Raw genomic sequence first — 20,585 nt, forward strand, 5'->3', positions numbered from 1 at the left:
AAAATTAATGTAGTGCATCATATAATCTTTCTAGTCATTTATGGTATTTTGTTGATTTACTTGTCATTGATGTAAAGAATGACATTAATTAATGAATAAATTTTTTTGAGATGTTAAATATATAGAATATATTAAAAAAATATCTAAGACAATATATATATATATATATATATATATATATATATATATATATATATATATATATATATATATATATACTTTTATCTAAATATGTTTCTAATTTTCAGCAAAATAAAAGATAATACTATAAAAAAAATAGTATATAAAAAGATTAACAATTCAAACGAACAACTAAAAGGTTCATGCATGCATGGTAAGGTTGAAAAATTAGAACCAAGAAAAAAAATACATATTTCTCACTGGATTACTAAAAATAGTTCATATTATATATAAAAAAAAGTAAAATATAAGAATAGTTTCCTAACACTCATCATTAGTAGTATTAACTTCAGCATCTGGTTCAACAAACTTCTTCCAATAAGAATGACTCTGCCACACAACATACATTTCTTCTATGGAAACTCCCTTAGTCTCTGGTAGAAGACTGTAAATGAATATGTTCATCACAATGACAAAGCATGCAAAGAAGATGAACAATCCAAACTTTATGTGACAAAGCATGATGGTGAAAATTTGCGTAATGGCAAAGGTCAATATCATGTTCATAGAGATATTAATACTTTGTGCAGCTGAACGCACTTCAAGTGAAAAAATCTCACTTGGAACCAACCATCCTAAAGGACTCCAAGACCATGCAAATCCTGTCATGTACACACATATGCCCCACACGGTCACAGTAGCATACTTTGGCAACATTTCTGGGTTTCCATCAAGTCCAAATTTGCATGCAATTGCTACGAATATCTACGGGAAGCCAAATCAAAACAACAAACAAATTAATCACATTATACTACCAAAATAACACCAAAAGAGTGTTAAGAAAAGATGTTACCTGGCCAATAAACATTTGTATTCCTCCTACTAAGAAAAGAGTTCGTCTATCAAATTTATCAACCGTGAATATGGAAACAAGAGTGGTAATTGCGTGGCAACCTCCAGTGATCATGGTAGACATGAAAGAAGCATTGACTCCAAAACCAATGGTCTTGAACAGGATAGGAGCATAAAATACAATCACATTCATGCCAGTAAGTTGTTGGAAGAAGGGAATGGCTATGGCAAATGTGAGTTGGGGTCTGTACCGTCTCTTTAATAAAGAGATCCAAGGATGTTTCACTGCTTTGGAGCATTCACTTGCTGCCACAAGATCCTCAAACTCCTCATTCACATCTGTAATTCCTCGAATCTCAATAAGTTTACTTTTAGCCTTTCCATCAAGACCATGTTCTATGAAAAAACTTGGTAATCTTGGAAGCGAACTTGCACTGCAGATGATAATAAGAGCAAGAATTGTTGGAAAGCGTAAGCTATAACGCCATCCTTCCCCGTTCTCCTCCTCGACATAATTATAGTTGATGACATTTGCAACAAAGATGCCAACCGTAATTGTAAATTTGAACATCATATTAAGAACTCCTATGTGTTTATATGGATCAACCTCCGATATATATATTGACAAAGACTAAAAAAAAAAAAAAGTAACATCATGATACATGACATAAGTAATATCTAATATAATGACAATTAAAATATTTTTCTTTTAATTAAAAATTAACACATAATTTACCTACTAAATTTGTCAATTTTAAAAATATGTAATCGCGGTTCATAATAAGTCTACAAATACATAAAATAATATACTAAATTAAAAAAAAAATCAAATAATCAGCTAAATTAAAAAAGATAATGTTTTGAGAAAGAAAACACTGACATGTTATCTAAGTAATATTTTCTTAAAGAAAATATAAGAATTCGGTATATAAACACATGTATTGTTATCATTGATTATACAATAAATGTAATATAGTTACAATTAAAATGGTTTTTATAAAGGTATGTAACGTAAATTATAAAAATCACCTCAACACTTAATTTTTTGTATTAAGTTTATTAATTTTAAAATTAAAGAAGTTTTAAATATTCATAATATGTCATTAATTATAATTTATAAAAAAGTGAATAAAAGTTAATAAAAATATATAGGTATATTACCTTATTGGCACATCCAATTCCTAAACCAATTAAAATGCGGCCGACGATTAACATCCGAACATTTAGTGCAAAATCATTTAATTCAGCACCTCCAAGAATGAGTACACCGGCACAGATCATGGTAGTGCGTCTCCCGATAAGTCGAATGACAGTGGATGCAAACACTGATGCAACCAGAACAGCCAAATATAAAGATGATGTGAACAATGTCAATGTTTGATCATCCCAGGGCTTTATGTTCTTCTCCTGTTGATACACTTCTGGGAAGAAATTCTTCAAAAAAGAATCCATAGAACTTACGCCACCTGTACATGTTGATGTGAGTAATGAATAAAACAACAATTCATAAAAAGATAGATAGGTATGTTAGCATACCTGATACACCCAAATTATAACCAAATAGTAATCCCCATAAGATAGTCACAAAATAAGTCCAGAAAACCGAGTTTGTAAATTTTCCTGGATAGCTTTTTACGGAAGATCCATATAAAAAAGTTCCTGCCATTCTCAAAAACTTTCACCAAAATATGAATTAATGGATGCGGAGAGAGTGCAAACAATATCACTCCAAGAAGTGCAGACGTTAATTTATAGCCTATATTCTTTTGGATTTTTATTCATGTATATCTATATATCTATCAATATCTTCTTTTTTTTAACTGCTTGCATTTTAATATCTTTTCTCCCCTTATTATCTTCCCTGATTATATTGTCTAATCCCAGTTGTCAACACCCAATTTCGTTCGAGTAAAAAATAAAAAAAATAAATATTGACCTAAATAATAATTAGGAAGAAAGTAAAAAAATTAATACAAAAAATGAATATTTAATTGAGCATAAATATATATTTCTACTTTATTTTCATCTTGTTTTTATTTTGTTCGTTTTGTTTTTATTTTATGGCTTTTATTTCACTTTATTTTATTTTATTAATGTTATTATTGTTATTATCTTATATTATTTTTATATCCATTTTAACCCTTTTTATTTTATTTTATTCTTTCTTTTTATTTAGTTTCGTTTTTATTTTGTTGTTTTATTTTATGTTCTTTGAGTTTAATATGTTTTACTGCACTTTTATTTCATATTAGCTTTTTATCTTGTTCCTTTTTATTTAGTCGTTTTCCATTTTTTTATGCATATCCATTTTCATTTTCGTAACAACTTAATTTCTTTTTTATGTACCTGCAGCATTCTTTTTCTTTATTTTTTACCTTGTTTTCATTCTGTTAAAAGTGTAACAAGTTTCTATCATGTTCATATCATCTTATTTTTTACACCCACCTTTATTCTCTTTGCACTCTAAGATTCTTCCAATCACACGTTGCCACATTGCCACGGGTCCCATGTTTTCTCTCTCAACTTATTTTCTAGACATGCAAAAAAGGCTTCCTTTTTTCTCTGCACCAGCACAACCTACCCGCTGCAACTCTCTTTACATTGTCGCTTCTCCACGTAGATTTCATGCATTAACCCTCGGTTCCATGCATTAATCTTCATACATATCCTCTCTTTTAATCAAAAAGTTGTCGTTCTTGTGGATTTCCTCAATGATCAACACGCAACCGCCAACAATGAAGAAATCTTTCTCTCCTATAACACGTTTTCCTTTATCTTTTCCGAGAGGCCCAACACTTACTCACAGGGAACAATAGCCACCATCATGATTCACCTGCAAAAACCGAAAAAACAACAACCCAAAGTCTACTCTCCTCCACCTACACACACAACTTCCAAGCATCCGAAGAGCACGCACGGTGAGAGCACAAAAAGAGAACAAGGTGAAGGTGAAGAGAAAAAAAAGAGTGGAAACAGCTCAGACAAGGGGGCAACAGACTTGAACGAGCAGACCCAAGACCACCACCAGCAGGAGCACCACCAGCAGGAGCTTCTGAGAAGTAAGCATTGTACCTTTAATATTTATGTGTGAGCATGATGATTAGTTGCATGTGGGGATGGCTGTATTTCATTGTTATTGGTTCATGATTCAAATATGAATATGCTTGTATGTGGGAACTGTTGTTGCTTTAACGGTTGAAAATGAAACACCATGACACTCTTCCATCACCAACCTCTCTCACTGCCGCCACACCCTTCCATCCTCACACAACTCGCACACATTCCATCCTTCATCTTCTTCACCCTTCCATCCTCACACAACTCGCACACATTCCATCCTTCATCTTCTTCACTAATAATCCTCCAAAAACCACCCTCGTATTGCTTCCTCCATCACTGTCACGCTCCCTTCATCTTAATCATCCATCTGCACAAAAACACGAAACAGAGACTCAAGAAAATACCCATACAAATCCCCCATTCACGTCTTCACCACTTCAACATCACACCATTCCCCTGCCCAAGAATACAAAACAGAATCCATTATCCCTCACCTCACCTTCAATCATCTCTTTCACACCACAAACCAACCCCTCCCACACGGTCACCAATAAACCGGAACCCCATTCCAGTGCCAAGCACTCAAGTCTCATTTTCCCCAATCAGCCGCGTCTAATCATAGCGCATAGATGAACAAAGAAGTAGAAACCATCGCCGGCGGCGAGGCCGGTGGCGAGTCAGAGCTTTGAACGGAGTACAAGCACCAATGGCAGTGGCCCTGGGGTTCGCGCAGAAGCAGTTCGAGTTGCGCATGAGGGGAAGGAGAGTGAAGGTCGCATAGGCTCTCGTCGCCAACGACCGTGGTGGACACCGGTGTCGCCCGCGACGGCTGTGGCCGGTGGTGGCGAGATGACGAGGTGACGATCTTTCGGGGTTGGAGTCGATGCATGCGCGAGAACAAATCGTTGAGCCGCCGAGAACGAGGGCGACGTCTCCGACGTCAACGGGGCCGCCGGCAAGCCGGTCGCATGATGGTGCGGTGGCGTGGTGATGCGACGGTGAAGGTGGTGTGTCGGTGGGCAATGACCCGTGCGGACGTTGATAGGGAGAGAGGGAAGGGGCTTGCCTCTTGTTTTTTTTCAGCAGCTAGGGTTTAGGTGAATTGGTTTCACTTGCCACATCTGACTTTTTTTGTTTTTACGCCTTGCACCCCCATAGTTTCACCTTGCACCAACCATTATTTCGTTTTGGGCTAGAATGTTGATTACGTTCTGCACCCCCTATTTGGATTGTGTTAATTGTTTTTCACACCCTCTTTACTTTAGGAACTCCTTCGTGTACCCCCGTTTTTAATCTCTGCACCTCCATCTTGTGTTTGCCTAGCACACCCCTTTATTTACTGCACGCACCCCACCTCTTACTTCATACACCTCCCACGTGTGATATTCATGCACCCATATCTTTGCCTATTGTTGGGTTTGTTGTTGTATTTACTTTGTGCACCCTCACTAATCACTCATGTACCCCACATTTTATTTTCCACTTTTATTTCTTCTTAAATATTTTCATCCTTTTATTTATTTTATTATTATAAAAAAAAAACAAAAACAAATATATTTGAAAATTATCAAAATTGCAAAAAAATATATAATAATGAAAAATCAAAAAAATAAAAAATAAAATGTTCTCTTTCACTCCGATGTGTCTGTCCGGTCGCTCGCACCGCGTGACGCTTTTTTTTTTTTTCTAAACATACAAAAAATAATTTTCTTTCCCTTCTAGTGTCTGTCCGACCGCTCGCGTCGTGTGACACCTATTTTCAAATAATTCGAAAATGCCAAAAAAATATAAAATTTCAAAACATAAAAACATCAACATTTGCAAACAAACAAGCTTTTAAAGAACTACGTAACCTGATTTCTCATTTTTAATGAGAATACGTAGGACCAAGGTCAATCCTTGTCGGGCCCAAAAACTTAAAAAATATTTTTGTTTGTTTTTAGTATTATTTTTGTCTCATTATTTTTGGGGAAAATCAATATTTTGAAAACCACATCAACTTTGCATTTTTAATTAAAGGTACCGCCTTCGGGCGGGCGTTGTAGGGTGCTAACACCTTCCCTACACGTAACCGACTCCCGGATCCAAAAATCTGTTTTTTCGTAGGCTTATTTTATTTTTATGGTTTTCCATAGTTTTCCAGAATAACTATGGTGGCGACTCCAAATCTTTTTTAAACCTATTTTCTGTTTTGGTTCGTCGTCCCGTCGCGATTCCGGTTGCGACACCCGTTTTTCTCCTTTATTATTCTAACGGATTATCTTCAAAGTCATAATTTTAATAATTTAGTTTTTTATTCTTTATTGAATACAATTAATAAATTTCATCATCAAATATAGAGTATTATAAATTAAAATTTTTGACGGTAATAAGAAATTCTAGCCTCTTTTAAATTTGAAATTAATTTATTTTATTTCATTTTTTAAATATTTCTTTTATTGGACAATGTAAAAACAAATGTATAGAATTATTAATTATTAATAAATTAATTTCTAAATCAATTGTGGCTTGAGATTAAACGTTTCAATATTTGTATGAAGTACGATCCACATTTATTTAAGTATGTATTTAAATCGTGAGAGTTTATGCGGACTTAATTGAGATACAAATTTATAAAATTTTAAGAGTCACAACACAATATGTAATATTAGAGGTCATATAACCATAATACAAAATATTATGAGTGTTGAGAATTTCTAAGAATTGTGAAAATATGATAAATAAAAGAGATATGTTATAGAAATTTTTTATTTTATTTTATTCATATATATATATATATATAATATAATGTAATATAAAAAATGTAAAATCACAAAATTATTTATCCAAGAATTAATAATAATATATTTTTTATTACTACTACCATTAATCATAATGTAAAAGATAAAGATTTAAAAGCTTTCAAAAAACGATTATAAAAGAAATTTTAATTTTAGATGATAAAATTTAGGAAAAAAATATGTTTTTTGTGTGTTAAATTTGACCTAAAATTGAAAATAGTCCCTAGTTAAAACTTGGTCATTGTTTGGTCCATATACTTTGAAAAATATTGTTTGGTCATTGTTATTTTTTGTGATTTTATATATTAAAATTGTATTTAACAAAACAGATATTTCCTTTGATAAATATCTTAAAAAATAAAATAAAATGATAAAAAATATTTTTTTTTGAGAATTATAAATTTTATAAGCTAAGTTGTTATTTGCATGTTTGATTATTGTTCCAATTTCATCAATCTAAAATTTATTGAACCACTTTTTTCAGAGAAAATGACAAATGGAAATTAAAAACATACAATAATAAAATGTTTGAATAGAAAAAATATATGAAACATAAAAAGTTATTAATTAAAATTTAAAATTAGAGGATATAATAATTATTTTTTTAGTGATAAAATTTTACCATTACAAAATAAGGAAGAATAAAAATGTTCAAAAAGTACATTTTTTTAGATAAAGAGATTGGTTTCTTAATTAGCTGAATAATGGTTATCACCTTGATTTTTGAGTTACAGTTGGACAGCAAGATCAAGTGTTCCAGATGATTCTCGTGATGGACCCTAATAAATAAGGCCGCAAATATAGCCCATACTGCCTCCAACGCCAAACTTTTGAAGCCCAAAAGCTATTCTTACAAGCTTTGGATTAACTTCTTATAATTAAAAATTTGATATTTTTTTTAATTATTGGAGAATTAAGAAAATTATTTACAAATTCGAAAAGAAATTCTGTTAAAAGAAATTTGATATTTTCTGTTAAGAAAAGTATTTATATGGAATTCTGTTATATAAAACTTTGGTGTAGCAAAAAAAAAAAAGAAATTCGAAAATATAGTTGCTGAATACTAATCATCGTAGAAAGAAATTACATTTCTTTTATACTTCTAAAAACAAAATTTTAGAAACAAACGGTACTGATTCCCTGGTTAGTGCTTTTAAGATCACAAGTCAAACATGACATGCAGACATGGAGACCTTTTGTAATCAATTTGAAATATACTATGATTGTATAAAACTGCAGAAAAAAAAAGATGATATATTAAAAAACCCTCATTATTTTATGTGATTTCTCTTCTTTTTATTCAGACAAAATATATATATTTTTTATTTTACTCTTTCTCACACAAAATCGTATTGTTTAGAATATTTGTCATTATTATAATTATAAACTCACGGGATATACGATAGTATGAACACTGTATCTACCAGATATATACTTACATAAATACTGTCGTGTGGCGTTATACGGCGGTGGAAATTAAGGGCCCCACCGGGAGACCGGGGTCTCAAAACCCGTAAAAACACAATGTGTACCCTACATCAAATAAAATATATCGATGTTATATTAACAACACTGTTCCCTAAAATTAGAGGAGAAGAAAAAAAAATCAAATTCACGTTCACACTGCATCCATACGAGAAGAAAGTTTTGTCAAATATAGTACTAATAATTACTGAAACAAACTTTATTTTAATAAAGTACTAGTTTTCACCTAAGCCAAAGGGAAAAGAGAGAGCTTGGCACGGTGGAGAATCTTGTATAAAAAGGACACACACTCCTCTACTCTGTGTGCCTTTGCCTTGCACTCCTCAAAAAAACACAGTAGTAGTACCCTACGCGTATCAGAGAGAGAAAGAGAGAATATTTCTGGGCGTGCAGATACATGGCTCGGAGCTCCACAACAATGAAATGGGTCTCCATCTTCACACTTCTAACCCTTTCCCACTTGTCTCTCACAACCTTCGCAGAAGATGGTAATGTCTCTCTTTCACTTCTGCTACTTTTCAAGTTTTCCTCTTTTTCATGACCCGAGATCTGATATTTCGCTAGCTGCTTTTGCAATTGTTGTTTGGTATAGATGTTCTTCTTTTAGTGTAAACTTCTCTATGGTTTCTGTGGGTTTTTAGTTACCTTTCCAATGCGTGGTACAAAGATGAAATGCTTGTAATTTGTGTCTGATGCTTTCTGGGTGGGGATGATGGGGCAATTTCTGGGTGTTGTTTTCGTCAGTAATCCTGCTACCATTTTTAACTTCTGGAGTTCAACATTAAGGATGTGCCAGTTATAGAAAGAAGAGAGTGAATCTATTGATTCAAACTTAGGAACAGATTCCCTTATGTTTAACATATTTGCACCTTCAATAACTTAACATAGCTGTACTGCTTTTAAGGTGTTTTACATCTAAGTGAAGTGAACTTAATGTTCAGGTCACCACGGTCATGATTTTCAACACAGAAGGCCCACCTTCCTCTTTGTTTTGATAAATTGTTTTTTCTTACTAGCTATCATTACTTTTATGACCAATCTTCTTATTTTAATTTCGCTTTTCATTTTCTGAAGGGAGCTTCTACTTTTGTGTCATATCCCTACTAATCTTTCTCTACAGTCCGTGATAGCAGGAATGTTAGTTAAAGTTATACCCAATGATGGAACGCAACAAAAGAAAATTTTGACGGCAAAAAATTGAAAAAGAAAATAGCATTGGGTGATTTGAAAGTTAACGCGTTGTATGCTTCTAATCCATAATCTGTAAACTACAGATACTAGAAAAGAGGAGTGTTTTTCAATATAAACTTGAAACTTTAACTAAAAACGATTTAATCCTTTATCTATGTGTTTTTTTAGTTGCTTCTCTATAAACAGTTTTTGATGATACTCATATCAGTGTGGCTGTGCAAGTCAGTACTGCATAAAAAGAGTAGAGCATTGTATATATATTTTTTACGAGAGCATTGTATGATTGGTGATAGGAATTTGATGAATATAGTAATGAAGTGAAAGATTAGGTGACATTTAAGCTTATTAAATTAGAAGAACTGACTCTAGTACCAAATAAAAAGTCTTTGATTGCTTATGATCTTTTTTGGGGCAGGGGGTACAAGCTGGTATTGTGACATTTAGATATCTAAATCCACCGTATAACATCACATCGTGCAATTATGGACGCATAGTAGCATGTGGGGCTGAAAACTAGCAATGTAAATAAAAAAGGAAGCACCCACAAGGTACCTTAAAAATATATGATGAAACTAGGTAGTGGTTTGATATAGTAGGAGAAGGAAAATGATAACCAGTGTAGTAGAGATTGACTAAAGAAGGAGATGGGTCCGAAAGGAGAGAGCTTTTAGCCTAGGGATGCGAAATGACCGAATTGACACAGTGTTCCCGCCACCCAATACACGTTTTTTTCCTCCAATCTTGACCAAAGTGCGAGGACCTTTCCGTAAAGGACGCTACCCCAAAATTACTTTTACTTCTATTATTGTCGCGTAGGTCGCTATCCTCCACCATTCCCATGCTCAGTTAAATAAGAAAAGACACGGTAAGAAAAAAAAAAGTGCTTTTTTTCGTTCACCTTTGGTCAGAGTGAAAGGATTTGCGGAGCCTAGTCAGTGGCAGCATGCGTTAGGACCCACAAGTGGATTCAATTACGAACTCTAGGACTTTAACCATGGATGGATACCAAATGTGACACATTGTTAAGTGTCACTGATGTTTTTGTAAAGAAAATGATCGTAAGGATTATATGATATAAATTTTCGATTGGACCATACATCGATTTGTTCCATGTCAACATCGTTTTTCTGTCGTTTTTGCTGGCTTTCACATCCTCGTCGTCCCCATGGCTAGTTGTCATACTCATTTTGAGGCCCTTTTGAGTGGTAGCTTAGTCTGATCCCTTTTTTTGTTACTATTTGAGTCATTGTGTGCTTCTAAGCTACTTCGCAAGTTGGCATTTTTGAAAGTTTGCTCCTTCTTTTGTTGTTCCGATGTGGGCTTTCACATTCTTGAGGTCCATTCTTCGATGAGGGAATTCTTATTATAGTGAAAGTCTATTGTGTTTTTGTATTTGAGTTGGTGCTGTTGTTGTGAAAAACATAAATGCAGGGACGGGACCAGATATAAATTGGAAAGTATGATATGGGTAAGGTGCAATCACTGCAAAACGACGCAGATACTTGTTACATTCTACCTCAGCATAAATCTTAATTTGCATTTCATTGCATTGCGTTTGGTTGGAACTTGGAATTACCTGTGGGATGGGGTGGGAACATGTGCTTGTGGATACACTTTGACAATAATTGTGCCGGCTCTTACCTATTGAAAATGCCTTGAGAGCAATATGTGGCCCCATACTTTTTATCACCTTAAAATAAATTGTGTTTATGTTGTGCTTGATGCTTTGCTTGCTTCAAACACTAATGGGCCATGGCTTATGCTATTTTTTGGATGTTTTTTATTTAAATATTTTTTCACTTTAACCACCTAAACGTACTTAATGATATCGCTACTTTTCGTCTCCTACTGTGCCATGTATGTCTCAGAAAGTAATAAGAGGAGGGACGGGATAGATTTTTCACATTGCAAACTTCGTACTTTATTTAATCTTTTGATAAAGTTGTCAAGGAAAACGAATGATGCTAGGATTGATTTTGGAGGAACCTCGAATTATTTGAGATTGGAATGTAATCGTGTTAAGGTCTAATCTGTGTTGGGTCCCATGTTTTAAGTTTTTAACGTTACTTTGTTTATGGTTTATGTTATTTTTATTGGTATTAAGAATGATATTGACCTTAACTCAACTTGAACGTTAGCTTAAGGGAAAAAAGATTGCACAAATCATTAAAAGGAGTGTTTCTTTTAATACCCAACCATAGTAAATTTTAATAACTTCTCTCAAGTAAATGATTTTAACTAAAGAAGAGTCGAATCTAAGGGAACTTCTTTTCAGAACTATATTAAAAAAGTATCAGAACCAGCTTGATGTAATGTAACATTTAAATTTTAAAGAAACTTAAATGTTCATCACCGAAAAAGGAAATATAAATTTAAAGCAATTGAGTTCATATTAGAGCGTGGCCCATGATGGGAAAAAATAGTTTTAGACGTGTTTTAATAGAAACTGTGGATACAAAAGATAATGCATTGTGGTATTTGAAATGAATGTAATTATAAATGGAAAACAGTGGTGCAGTGAAGAGGAGAAAGGGATAGAGAAAAAAATTAAATAAAGTGTGATGCATTATGCATGCAGGGCTAGTGGCGAATGGAGATTTCGAGGCTACCCCATCAAATGGGTTTCCGAACGAGGCGATAGTGGAGGGGCCCAGCGAAGTGCCTAACTGGAAGACAAACGGCACCGTTGAGCTAGTGGAGTCGGGGCAAAAACAGGGTGGGATGATCCTCATCGTACCGCAGGGTAGACACGCGGTGAGGCTGGGCAATGACGCTGAGATGAGCCAGGAGGTAACGGTGGAGAAAGGTTCGATTTACTCGGTCACCTTTTGTGCGGCTCGCACGTGCGCCCAGTTGGAGTCCATCAACGTGTCGGTTGCGTCTGCATCGCAGACCATAGACCTCCAGACACTGTACAACGTCCAGGGTTGGAACCCTTACGCCGTTTCTTTCAACGCGGAGGAAGACACTTTTAGGTTGGTGTTTAAGAATCCCGGCATGGAGGATGACCCCACTTGTGGCCCCATCATCGACAACATAGCCATCAAAAAGCTTTTCACCCCCAAATCCCCCAAAGGTGTTATTCTATATACAAATCTTAAATCGATCCCCAATTTTTCATACCCCGTGATTATAATGTTGTGTTGTTGTGTTGTTGTGTTGAGATTTGCAGAAAACGCAGTGATCAATGGGGACTTTGAAGAGGGGCCATGGATGTTTACCAATACTTCACTGGGTGTGTTGCTTCCCACAAATTTGGATGAAGAAACCTCCTCTCTACCAGGTTGGATTGTGGAATCCAACCGTGCCGTCCGCTACATTGATTCCGATCATTACTCTGTTCCACAAGGCAGAAGAGCGGTTGAGTTGCTATCAGGAAAAGAAGGCATAATCTCCCAAATGGTTGAGACCAAACCTGACAAACCCTACAGCTTGACCTTCTCACTGGGACATGCTAATGACAAATGCAAAGAGCCTCTTGCTGTCATGGCCTTTGCCGGTGACCAGGCTCAGAACATTCACTACACCCCCAATTCCAACTCTACCTTCCAAACTGCTAACCTCAATTTCACTGCCAAGGCTGAGAGAACAAGAATCGCCTTCTACAGCATATACTACAACACCAGAAGTGATGACATGAGTTCTCTGTGTGGGCCTGTGGTCGATGATGTCAGGGTCTGGTTTTCTAACTCCAACGGGCTTCGTGGGTTTGCCTTATTCAGGCTTGGGCTTGCGATTTTGGGTCTTGCTTTGGTTCTTGTGTAAAAGGTTTTCTTTTGCTCTGGCTTTATTTATTGCAACCATGCAGAGTTGGTTACTTTGGGTTGAGATTGTAGGTAACGCTCATATTCTCCATCGTAACAATATTGTATGTGAACTGAGATTAAGTTTATATAGTTCATGTCAAGAAAAAAAAAATAGAGATGTCTTCTTGGGTATCACTCATGCTTTTATTAGCTGTGTCTTTGCTGGACAACACTTTTTCTTAAATATTGTTTCTAATGTTTTTTTGGGGTATGACTAAAGATAGACATGTGAATAAAAATAATAATATAAAGTTATGATTTATCTCTCGAGCTGGTTCAAGATGGTGAAATGGGTTAGTAAGGTCTGTTTAGATTCGTTTCAGTCAATAAAAAAGGTATCGGAAAACTTTGTTAGGCCTACTTATTAGTGAAAAAAAAAAACAAGTTATTTAATTTATAAAATGAATATAAAAAGACAAGTTTAGTTTAAAACAATTGGTTCAAATTTCATTTGAATATTAAATTTTTATTAGTATTAAATAAGATACGATTTAAGAAAAAAATAATAATACTAATAAACATCGTTATTTTTTAAGATATTTGATACGACTAGTTAGTTTAAATCTTCCTCACCTTATTTATTCATTCTTTAAAGTTTTTTTTATGGGATCAACGATAACTATTAGACTGTTTAAGTCTTTTTTAAGTGACAATTCATCTCTCACAAAATCTACATCAATATAATTTTTTTTCTTGCTATATATTATTTTCTAATCACGTATACTCTTTTATCTTTGTGTTACGTTTATATTTTTAATTATTTTTTATCATATGTTTCTTGTTTTATTTGATTAAATTTTAGTTAAAAGTTTTAAATGATGAAAGGCATGGATTTATTATTTCAAATGTAACTCACTCTAGATGGAAAACAAATGTTTAAAATGTCGTGGGATGTTGACCTAAATCAATCAAAATCAAACTTAAGTAATCTTAGTATTTGAGTTAAATTCAATATAATAGAATTAAACTATTTATCTATTAATTTATTGTATTAGATTTTGATTTTCAACTTGATAATGCAAATTATTTATTATATAATAAGAATGACAATAAACTCGTCTGTGTACATATGTTATTTGAACTTGTTCTAATTTTGATGAAAAATGTTCTTATATTAATTTATATGATAATTGTGTAAATGTGATTGATTTACATGGTATTTATTTTTAAAATTATACCAAGAACCATTTTTATTAATTAATTGTATTAAAAAAATACTATGAAAATGTGTAACAAAAAATTCATATTTTTGTCTAAATTTATTAACTTTTATAGTAATGTTTAAAAAGTATACTAATTTAATTTTTGCTTGTTCCAATAAAACTCAATACCCTAATACATGCTCATTAAGTCTTCTTGGTGAAACGAGAAATACGTAAATTTTTTTTACTTTAAAAGCCATTTATTAATTTTCTTTGAAAACATCTATACCTACTAGCAAAGTCACAAATGCTTAGTGTTTATATTTCTTAAAATTAAAAAATAAATTATATATATATATATATATATATATATATATATGCAAAGAAGGATTATTTAAAAAATATTCAAATTATTATTAAATATTATAACTAAAAAAATTATAAATAGTTTCCAATAAAAATTGAATCGAAACAATAACAGAAAATTAAGATGATGCATCTTGTTGTATATGGGAAAAATATTTATATTCAGCAAAAAAATTGAGTAATTTCTATTATACAATAATAGAAACACATGTACTTATGTGTTTGTCTTTTCATTTTTTAGTTATAAGAAAAATCAGCCACTATAATAAAAGTAATTAAAATATTTTATTGAAATTAGAAAAAAAAATGTAAATAAAAACGTTCATACAAGTAATATAGTTTTATTAATTTTTATAAAATTATAACTATATAATAATAGTATGTGTAATTTTTCCATTAAGCTAAAAAGTAAAAAAAAAAATGTAGACAAAATATTGGTAAAATGCTTTCATTTTTAATAATTGTTACAATTGTGTGATAAAAGTATTTTTTTAATCTTTATAAATAACTGTTCTGTATAGAAAAATTATAAACTTGTTAATCATTACAAGAATATGAAATTAAGAAGGTAAAAAAAAAAGTATAGGTTATTAGTTAGATATGGATAATCATAGGGACAAAATTACAAAAAATGAAAAATAAAACGGTTAATCTTTCCATAAAAGAAAAATAAAGTCATAATTTGAACATGGTGATGGTGGTGACCGAACCAAAATGTCAAACAAGTATCTCTGCCTATATAAGGATCTGATCTGAGAACTCGAAACACTGTCGAAACAGAAAAGACCGGAATATAAGGCGGGGAGAGTTTCTTCTCTCCTCAATGGAAGGCGGCGAAAAGGTTCCCCCTTCGACCACCGCCGCCATTACAACGGCCGTTAATGCCACCGCCTCGCCTCTCCCGCTCGTGGATCCCTCTGCTGGTCCCGATCTCACCGTTGCGGAAACTGAAAATCACGCGATGGTTTCAGACGAAGAGCACGGTCACGAGATTGACCATGACCACGACCTTGACCACGAGCACGATGACGAGCATGACCCTGACGAACACCTCGAGCACCGCGATCACGCCGCTTTGCCCGCTGTCTCGACGGAGGATCTCAAACTCAAGATCATTAAGCAGGTATCTCCTTCTTTCTTTTGCTGTTCTCAGACGATAAACAGGTTTGTTTATGGCGTCCTCTGATACTGACCTATTGTTCAAGAGCGGAAGTTATTGTTGTATCGTGTGCGGAGAATATAATAATTTGACATGTTTACTTGAAAACCTAGAAATCTCGTTTTTTCGTGTTTACTAGGTTTTGTTGTTTCGGTATCTTATTTGTTTCTGTTTAGTGACTTCTTTTTGTTGGTTTTACAGGTGGAGTACTATTTCAGCGATGAAAACCTGCCTAATGACAAGTATATGTTGGGTTTTGTCAAGAAGAACAAGGAAGGGTTTGGTAAGGGAAACCTTTTAAGTGTCTTGGACCAATTTGATTTTAATTGTTGTAGTTTTCACAATTTGGTCTTCAAATGATTTACGGCCTTATCGATTCTCAAGTTGTGTGTATTTCCTTAATCTAACTATTTTCAAGTTTTTTTGAAGTTTGAATATTAGAATAGTTTGCTGCTAAGTTGAATATGTTAGTTTGAATTGTGGAACGATCTGGTTATAATATATATTTATATTTCTTGTGAGAGACCAAAAGGGAAGTTAATTATTGAATTTTATTGTTTCTTAAGTGTTCTGGCTTTCGAATTTGCTTATATAAAAAGGATTAATAAGTTGAATAGGCAGTGTGACGATTTTGTTAACCTTTATATTTAGTTTAGTGACTCGTTATTAAGTACTGTTTTTATGTACTAGTTTTTCAGTTATACCACTCGACAAATAGGGATGTTGATATTTACTCTTTTCTAGAGATGGTAGAGGGAAAAAGATGTATTTGCCAATGAACATAAGACATTTTCTCTTTTCCAGAGATGATCATAAGTTAAATGGGCTTATTTCCATTTTTTTGGTTTTCCAAACATTTTTTTAAAGGACGATGATCGGTGGTGTAGATGGAAAGGTGTAGCAATTGTAACACCCCACCTTCAGCATATACACACTAAATCGAACATGGCATAATCAATGATGATGCCCTAGTAATAAACTGATATTGATAGTGTATTTCATTATATGTAAATGTTGCTGAAATCCTTGCAGAATGGGAGTTGCTGTTTTGCGTGTATTAATCTGAAAAGCGTTATCCAATACATGCAGTTTTGCATGCATTAAATTTTGTAAATGGTGATTTATTCTGATAACAAATGAAGCGTTTATTGATTTTTGTGTTAATTTAACTAATCCTAGTGCTGTAAATAGTTGTCATTATTATTTGTCCGTTGCCTACAAACTTTTGTTTGTATATGCAATAATCTAATCCTACTTTATGTTCATGCAGTTCCTGTATCCGTAATTGCTTCTTTTAGAAAAATGAAGAAGCTCACCCGAGACCAGACATTTATTGTTGCTGCTCTGAAGGAGTCTTCACTGCTTGTATGATGCTTCCTTCCTTGTTTTTACTTGAACTGCATTGCAATCTATACTTAGAGTTAGAGACCTAAGGAAAGAAAATTCTCATGGGGATTGCAGGTTGTTAGCAGTGATGGGAAAAGGGTCAAGCGGCTTCATCCACTTCGTTTCAATGAGTCTAGAGATCATAAGGTATTTACTTCAAGGAGACTGCTACTATTATTTGGTTTGTTCTTTGCTATCTGGATCTTATTCTTTGGCTCTAGTTATCTACTGTTTTGGTAGAGAATTTGCCAGAAGATCATTCAAAGAAGAACATTCAACGAATATTCCATGAAGCTGGAAAGTAAGGTTTCTTCCTTAAGTTATGTCTGTGTATCTATTTTTCCAAATATGCAATGGCGTTAACATTTCTTTCAATGTGCAGTATAAAGAGGATAACAATTAATGATCCATATTCTACTTCAGAGTCCACAAAACATATAAAGCAAGAAATGTTGATCAGTAATAAGGTATGAAACTATCTAATGTTAACAGCTGACCCAAAATTTGTACTGCTCTCACATTTTTCATTGCAATATTCCCTTTTACCAAAATTTCCATTTCGAAGATTTCATCTGTCTTGTTAATGATTACAGCATTGCTGCATTTCCTTTTAGAAGTCCTTTTGTGGTTTAGTGTTTTTTGTCTCTAAAAGTTCAGCCACGGTTACCCTGTGAAAAAAATGTATTATTGAATGGTGCATGTCTGAACCCAACTCCACCTTGAAATAGAAAAAGAAACCTATTCTCCTTGTTGGTCATGATGAACATAATTAATTCAGTCACTCTACTAGTCACTATTGTCAATCTACAGAGTCACTTTGGTGATTATTTTGAAAATTCCTGTAGCCATGATTTGTATTTCTTATAACGCATGAATTTACATATATCTTTTTTCTGCCCTTAAACTACGGAAATGTGTGCACCTTGTTAGCAGTTCTTCTCCAAAATAGCCAAGGTCATAGCTTACTAATGTGTTTACTTTTTCCCTGTTAAGTTGGATATCAGTTTTGCTGCTTGTTTGGATTTGACAAAAAATAAAATCTTGCTGGAGCGTGATCTCTATTTTCAGAATGTCATTCATCATCCACCATAAGTTGGTTGTATAAAATTAATCTTGTGTATATTAACATCGTCAACCCTGCTGACACTTGGGCAGAGACTATGCAGACTATTGAAACATCAATTTATGCTTTCCATTTTGTATTCTTTCTTGAACAACCCATTAGAAGATATCAACCTTAGAGTAATAACTCGTAGGTTCTATATTCTTTGCCATTTGTTTCCTTATTTCACTTTATACTCACAATAAGTCACTTTCTTATTGTAGTTACATGCTCTTGTGGAATTTGAGACTATTGAGGCTGCTGAGAAAGCTGTGAGTTGCAGTCTATGTATATTATGATTGAGACTATAATTGCGTGGATGATTAACTAGTCTTTGCCACTCCAATCCTGTGTCAGGTGGCTATGTTAAATAATGAACAAGACTGGAGAAATGGGATGCATGTTAAACTTCTCAAGCGAATGGTTAGTTGCTGTTTTTCCCCCATTTGATTAATTGACTGTAAAAGGTTTTTTATCACAATTTTTTTTTTTTTTATTTAGGGAAAGTATGGGCACAAAAAACAAGCTTGGAAAGGACCTACTTCTGAGAAGAATAGCTCAAGCCATGCATCTGAACAAATAGGGGATGAGGAAAATCATGGCTCAAGTGAGCATCATGAAGATACACACGAGGATGAGGTATGTGTTGCATTTGTTTTTCACTATTAGCAGTCTCCTGTAGTTATCTGTCAGTAATCTTTTGAAACCATAGTAGTGTTGGCTCCTCGTCTTTCAAGGATAAAATCTTAATTGTTATTTTATATTTCTTTTTTTGTGTGTGGAAATGATAGGTTTGTTTGGCTTGAGAAATCATTTTTTTTTTATCTTGTTTCTATTTTCAAATATAAGAAGCATGCTGGAACTGCTTGAATCCCCTCCATTCGATTTTGAAATATTTTAATTTTACTGGTTGGATTTGCAACTGTACATCCTTTACTATAGAATCCATTGGCTGCTATTATTCTCTTACGATTTCAGAACCCTTTATTGTTGCTGCTGTTATTGTTGTTAATACATGCCTCTGTGCTTTCCTTTCAACTCAGGATGGGGAGCATCTTTCGAAGGATAAAGGTGGGCAGAGGTATAAAAATCAAGGAAGATCAAGAAAACATAAATATCGCGCTGGAAATGGACTGGGTACCCTTTTATTAATTGACAGTTCATTTTATAATATTATTATTATTTGAATCCTTGTGGTATTCATAACCTGTTTCATTGTTCTAGGCCATGGAAGTACACCATCAACTCACGCTGCCGAAGCATCCAAGCCTCCTCCTGGACCAAGAATGCCAGATGGAACAAGGGGCTTCGCAATTGGACGAGGTCGGCCTCCTGTCCCTGCTTCTAATTAGCTGCAAGATTTGACGCCACACGTGAGGGATTGTATTTAGCAGTATTTATGTGTTCCAGTGTTTTTAGCCATGGTACTACTTTTGACTTGGGTCCTTATTATGCTTGAGTCAAAGTGGGTTTGTTGAACTCTTTAATTTTGTATCTCAATCTTTGGAGCGAGCGGTGGTGGTGAAGTACATACCATTTTTAAGATTATTAGGTTGGGCAAGATAGAAGTGTCTATATCGTGGTAATCCTCACCTTACGAGGAATCTGTGTAACTATCATACCGACAAATTTGTTAATGGTGTTGAAAAAAAGCCAAGTGTTTACTAACTCAAATTTTCTTGTTGGACATTATAATTGGTCATTTCCAGTTGTTGAAACCGTGGGACTAACTGCAAAATTACATTATTTTTGTTGTTAGTTAACTCTTTCCACATTTATTTTATTTTTTCAATATAAGAATAAGAACAATTAATTTCTGAAATAAAAACTGAATTACATTATATAGTTTTATATATTTTATTGTATTTTAACCACATATTTTTCTAGATGATCCAGTTATTAACTTTCATAATATGATCTTATAACTTCAAATTTAAATTCGATGCCTTTATGAATCTCGGGTTTTTAGGTTTTATTTGCACATCAAACTCCCAATATGGAGGTGTCTTATTTTCCATATTTGGGGAATTTGAACATGCACTAGCAGTTTTGTCGTTCTTGTTCTCCCTAGCAGTGTCTTCGGATAAATAGGCAGCCATATTGTAGAATAAAAGGGGGTGCAGAAAGGAATTGCAT

The 20,585-nt window shown here is 33.6% G+C and overlaps 3 protein-coding genes across 3 annotated transcripts; 2 read left to right on the forward strand and 1 right to left on the reverse strand.

The window, feature by feature from the left end:
- Positions 1–441: 441 nt before the first annotated feature.
- Positions 442–2,638, reverse strand: LOC114188604 (sugar transport protein 1-like). The gene is made up of 4 exons (XM_028077175.1): positions 2,509–2,638; positions 2,134–2,438; positions 974–1,603; positions 442–885 (listed from the first exon to the last, which is right to left on the reverse strand). The coding sequence occupies exons 1-4, from the start codon at positions 2,636–2,638 to the stop codon at positions 442–444; spliced, it is 1,509 nt and encodes a 502-aa protein (XP_027932976.1).
- A 5,925-nt stretch (positions 2,639–8,563) lies between these two features.
- On the forward strand, positions 8,564–13,444 carry LOC114187779. Its single transcript, XM_028076146.1, has 3 exons — positions 8,564–8,785; positions 12,067–12,564; positions 12,661–13,444. The coding sequence occupies exons 1-3, from the start codon at positions 8,695–8,697 to the stop codon at positions 13,251–13,253; spliced, it is 1,182 nt and encodes a 393-aa protein (XP_027931947.1). The 5' UTR covers positions 8,564–8,694; the 3' UTR covers positions 13,254–13,444.
- A 2,051-nt stretch (positions 13,445–15,495) lies between these two features.
- On the forward strand, positions 15,496–20,123 carry LOC114188752 (la-related protein 6A). Its single transcript, XM_028077385.1, has 11 exons — positions 15,496–15,925; positions 16,163–16,244; positions 17,232–17,326; positions 17,423–17,494; positions 17,569–17,648; positions 17,730–17,814; positions 18,674–18,721; positions 18,807–18,872; positions 18,951–19,088; positions 19,493–19,586; positions 19,674–20,123. The coding sequence occupies exons 1-11, from the start codon at positions 15,626–15,628 to the stop codon at positions 19,799–19,801; spliced, it is 1,188 nt and encodes a 395-aa protein (XP_027933186.1). The 5' UTR covers positions 15,496–15,625; the 3' UTR covers positions 19,802–20,123.
- The last annotated feature ends 462 nt before the right edge of the window (positions 20,124–20,585 follow it).

The sequence above is a fragment of the Vigna unguiculata genome, chromosome 6, assembly GCF_004118075.2.
Source record: "Vigna unguiculata cultivar IT97K-499-35 chromosome 6, ASM411807v1, whole genome shotgun sequence".
Lineage (NCBI taxonomy): Eukaryota > Viridiplantae > Streptophyta > Magnoliopsida > Fabales > Fabaceae > Vigna > Vigna unguiculata.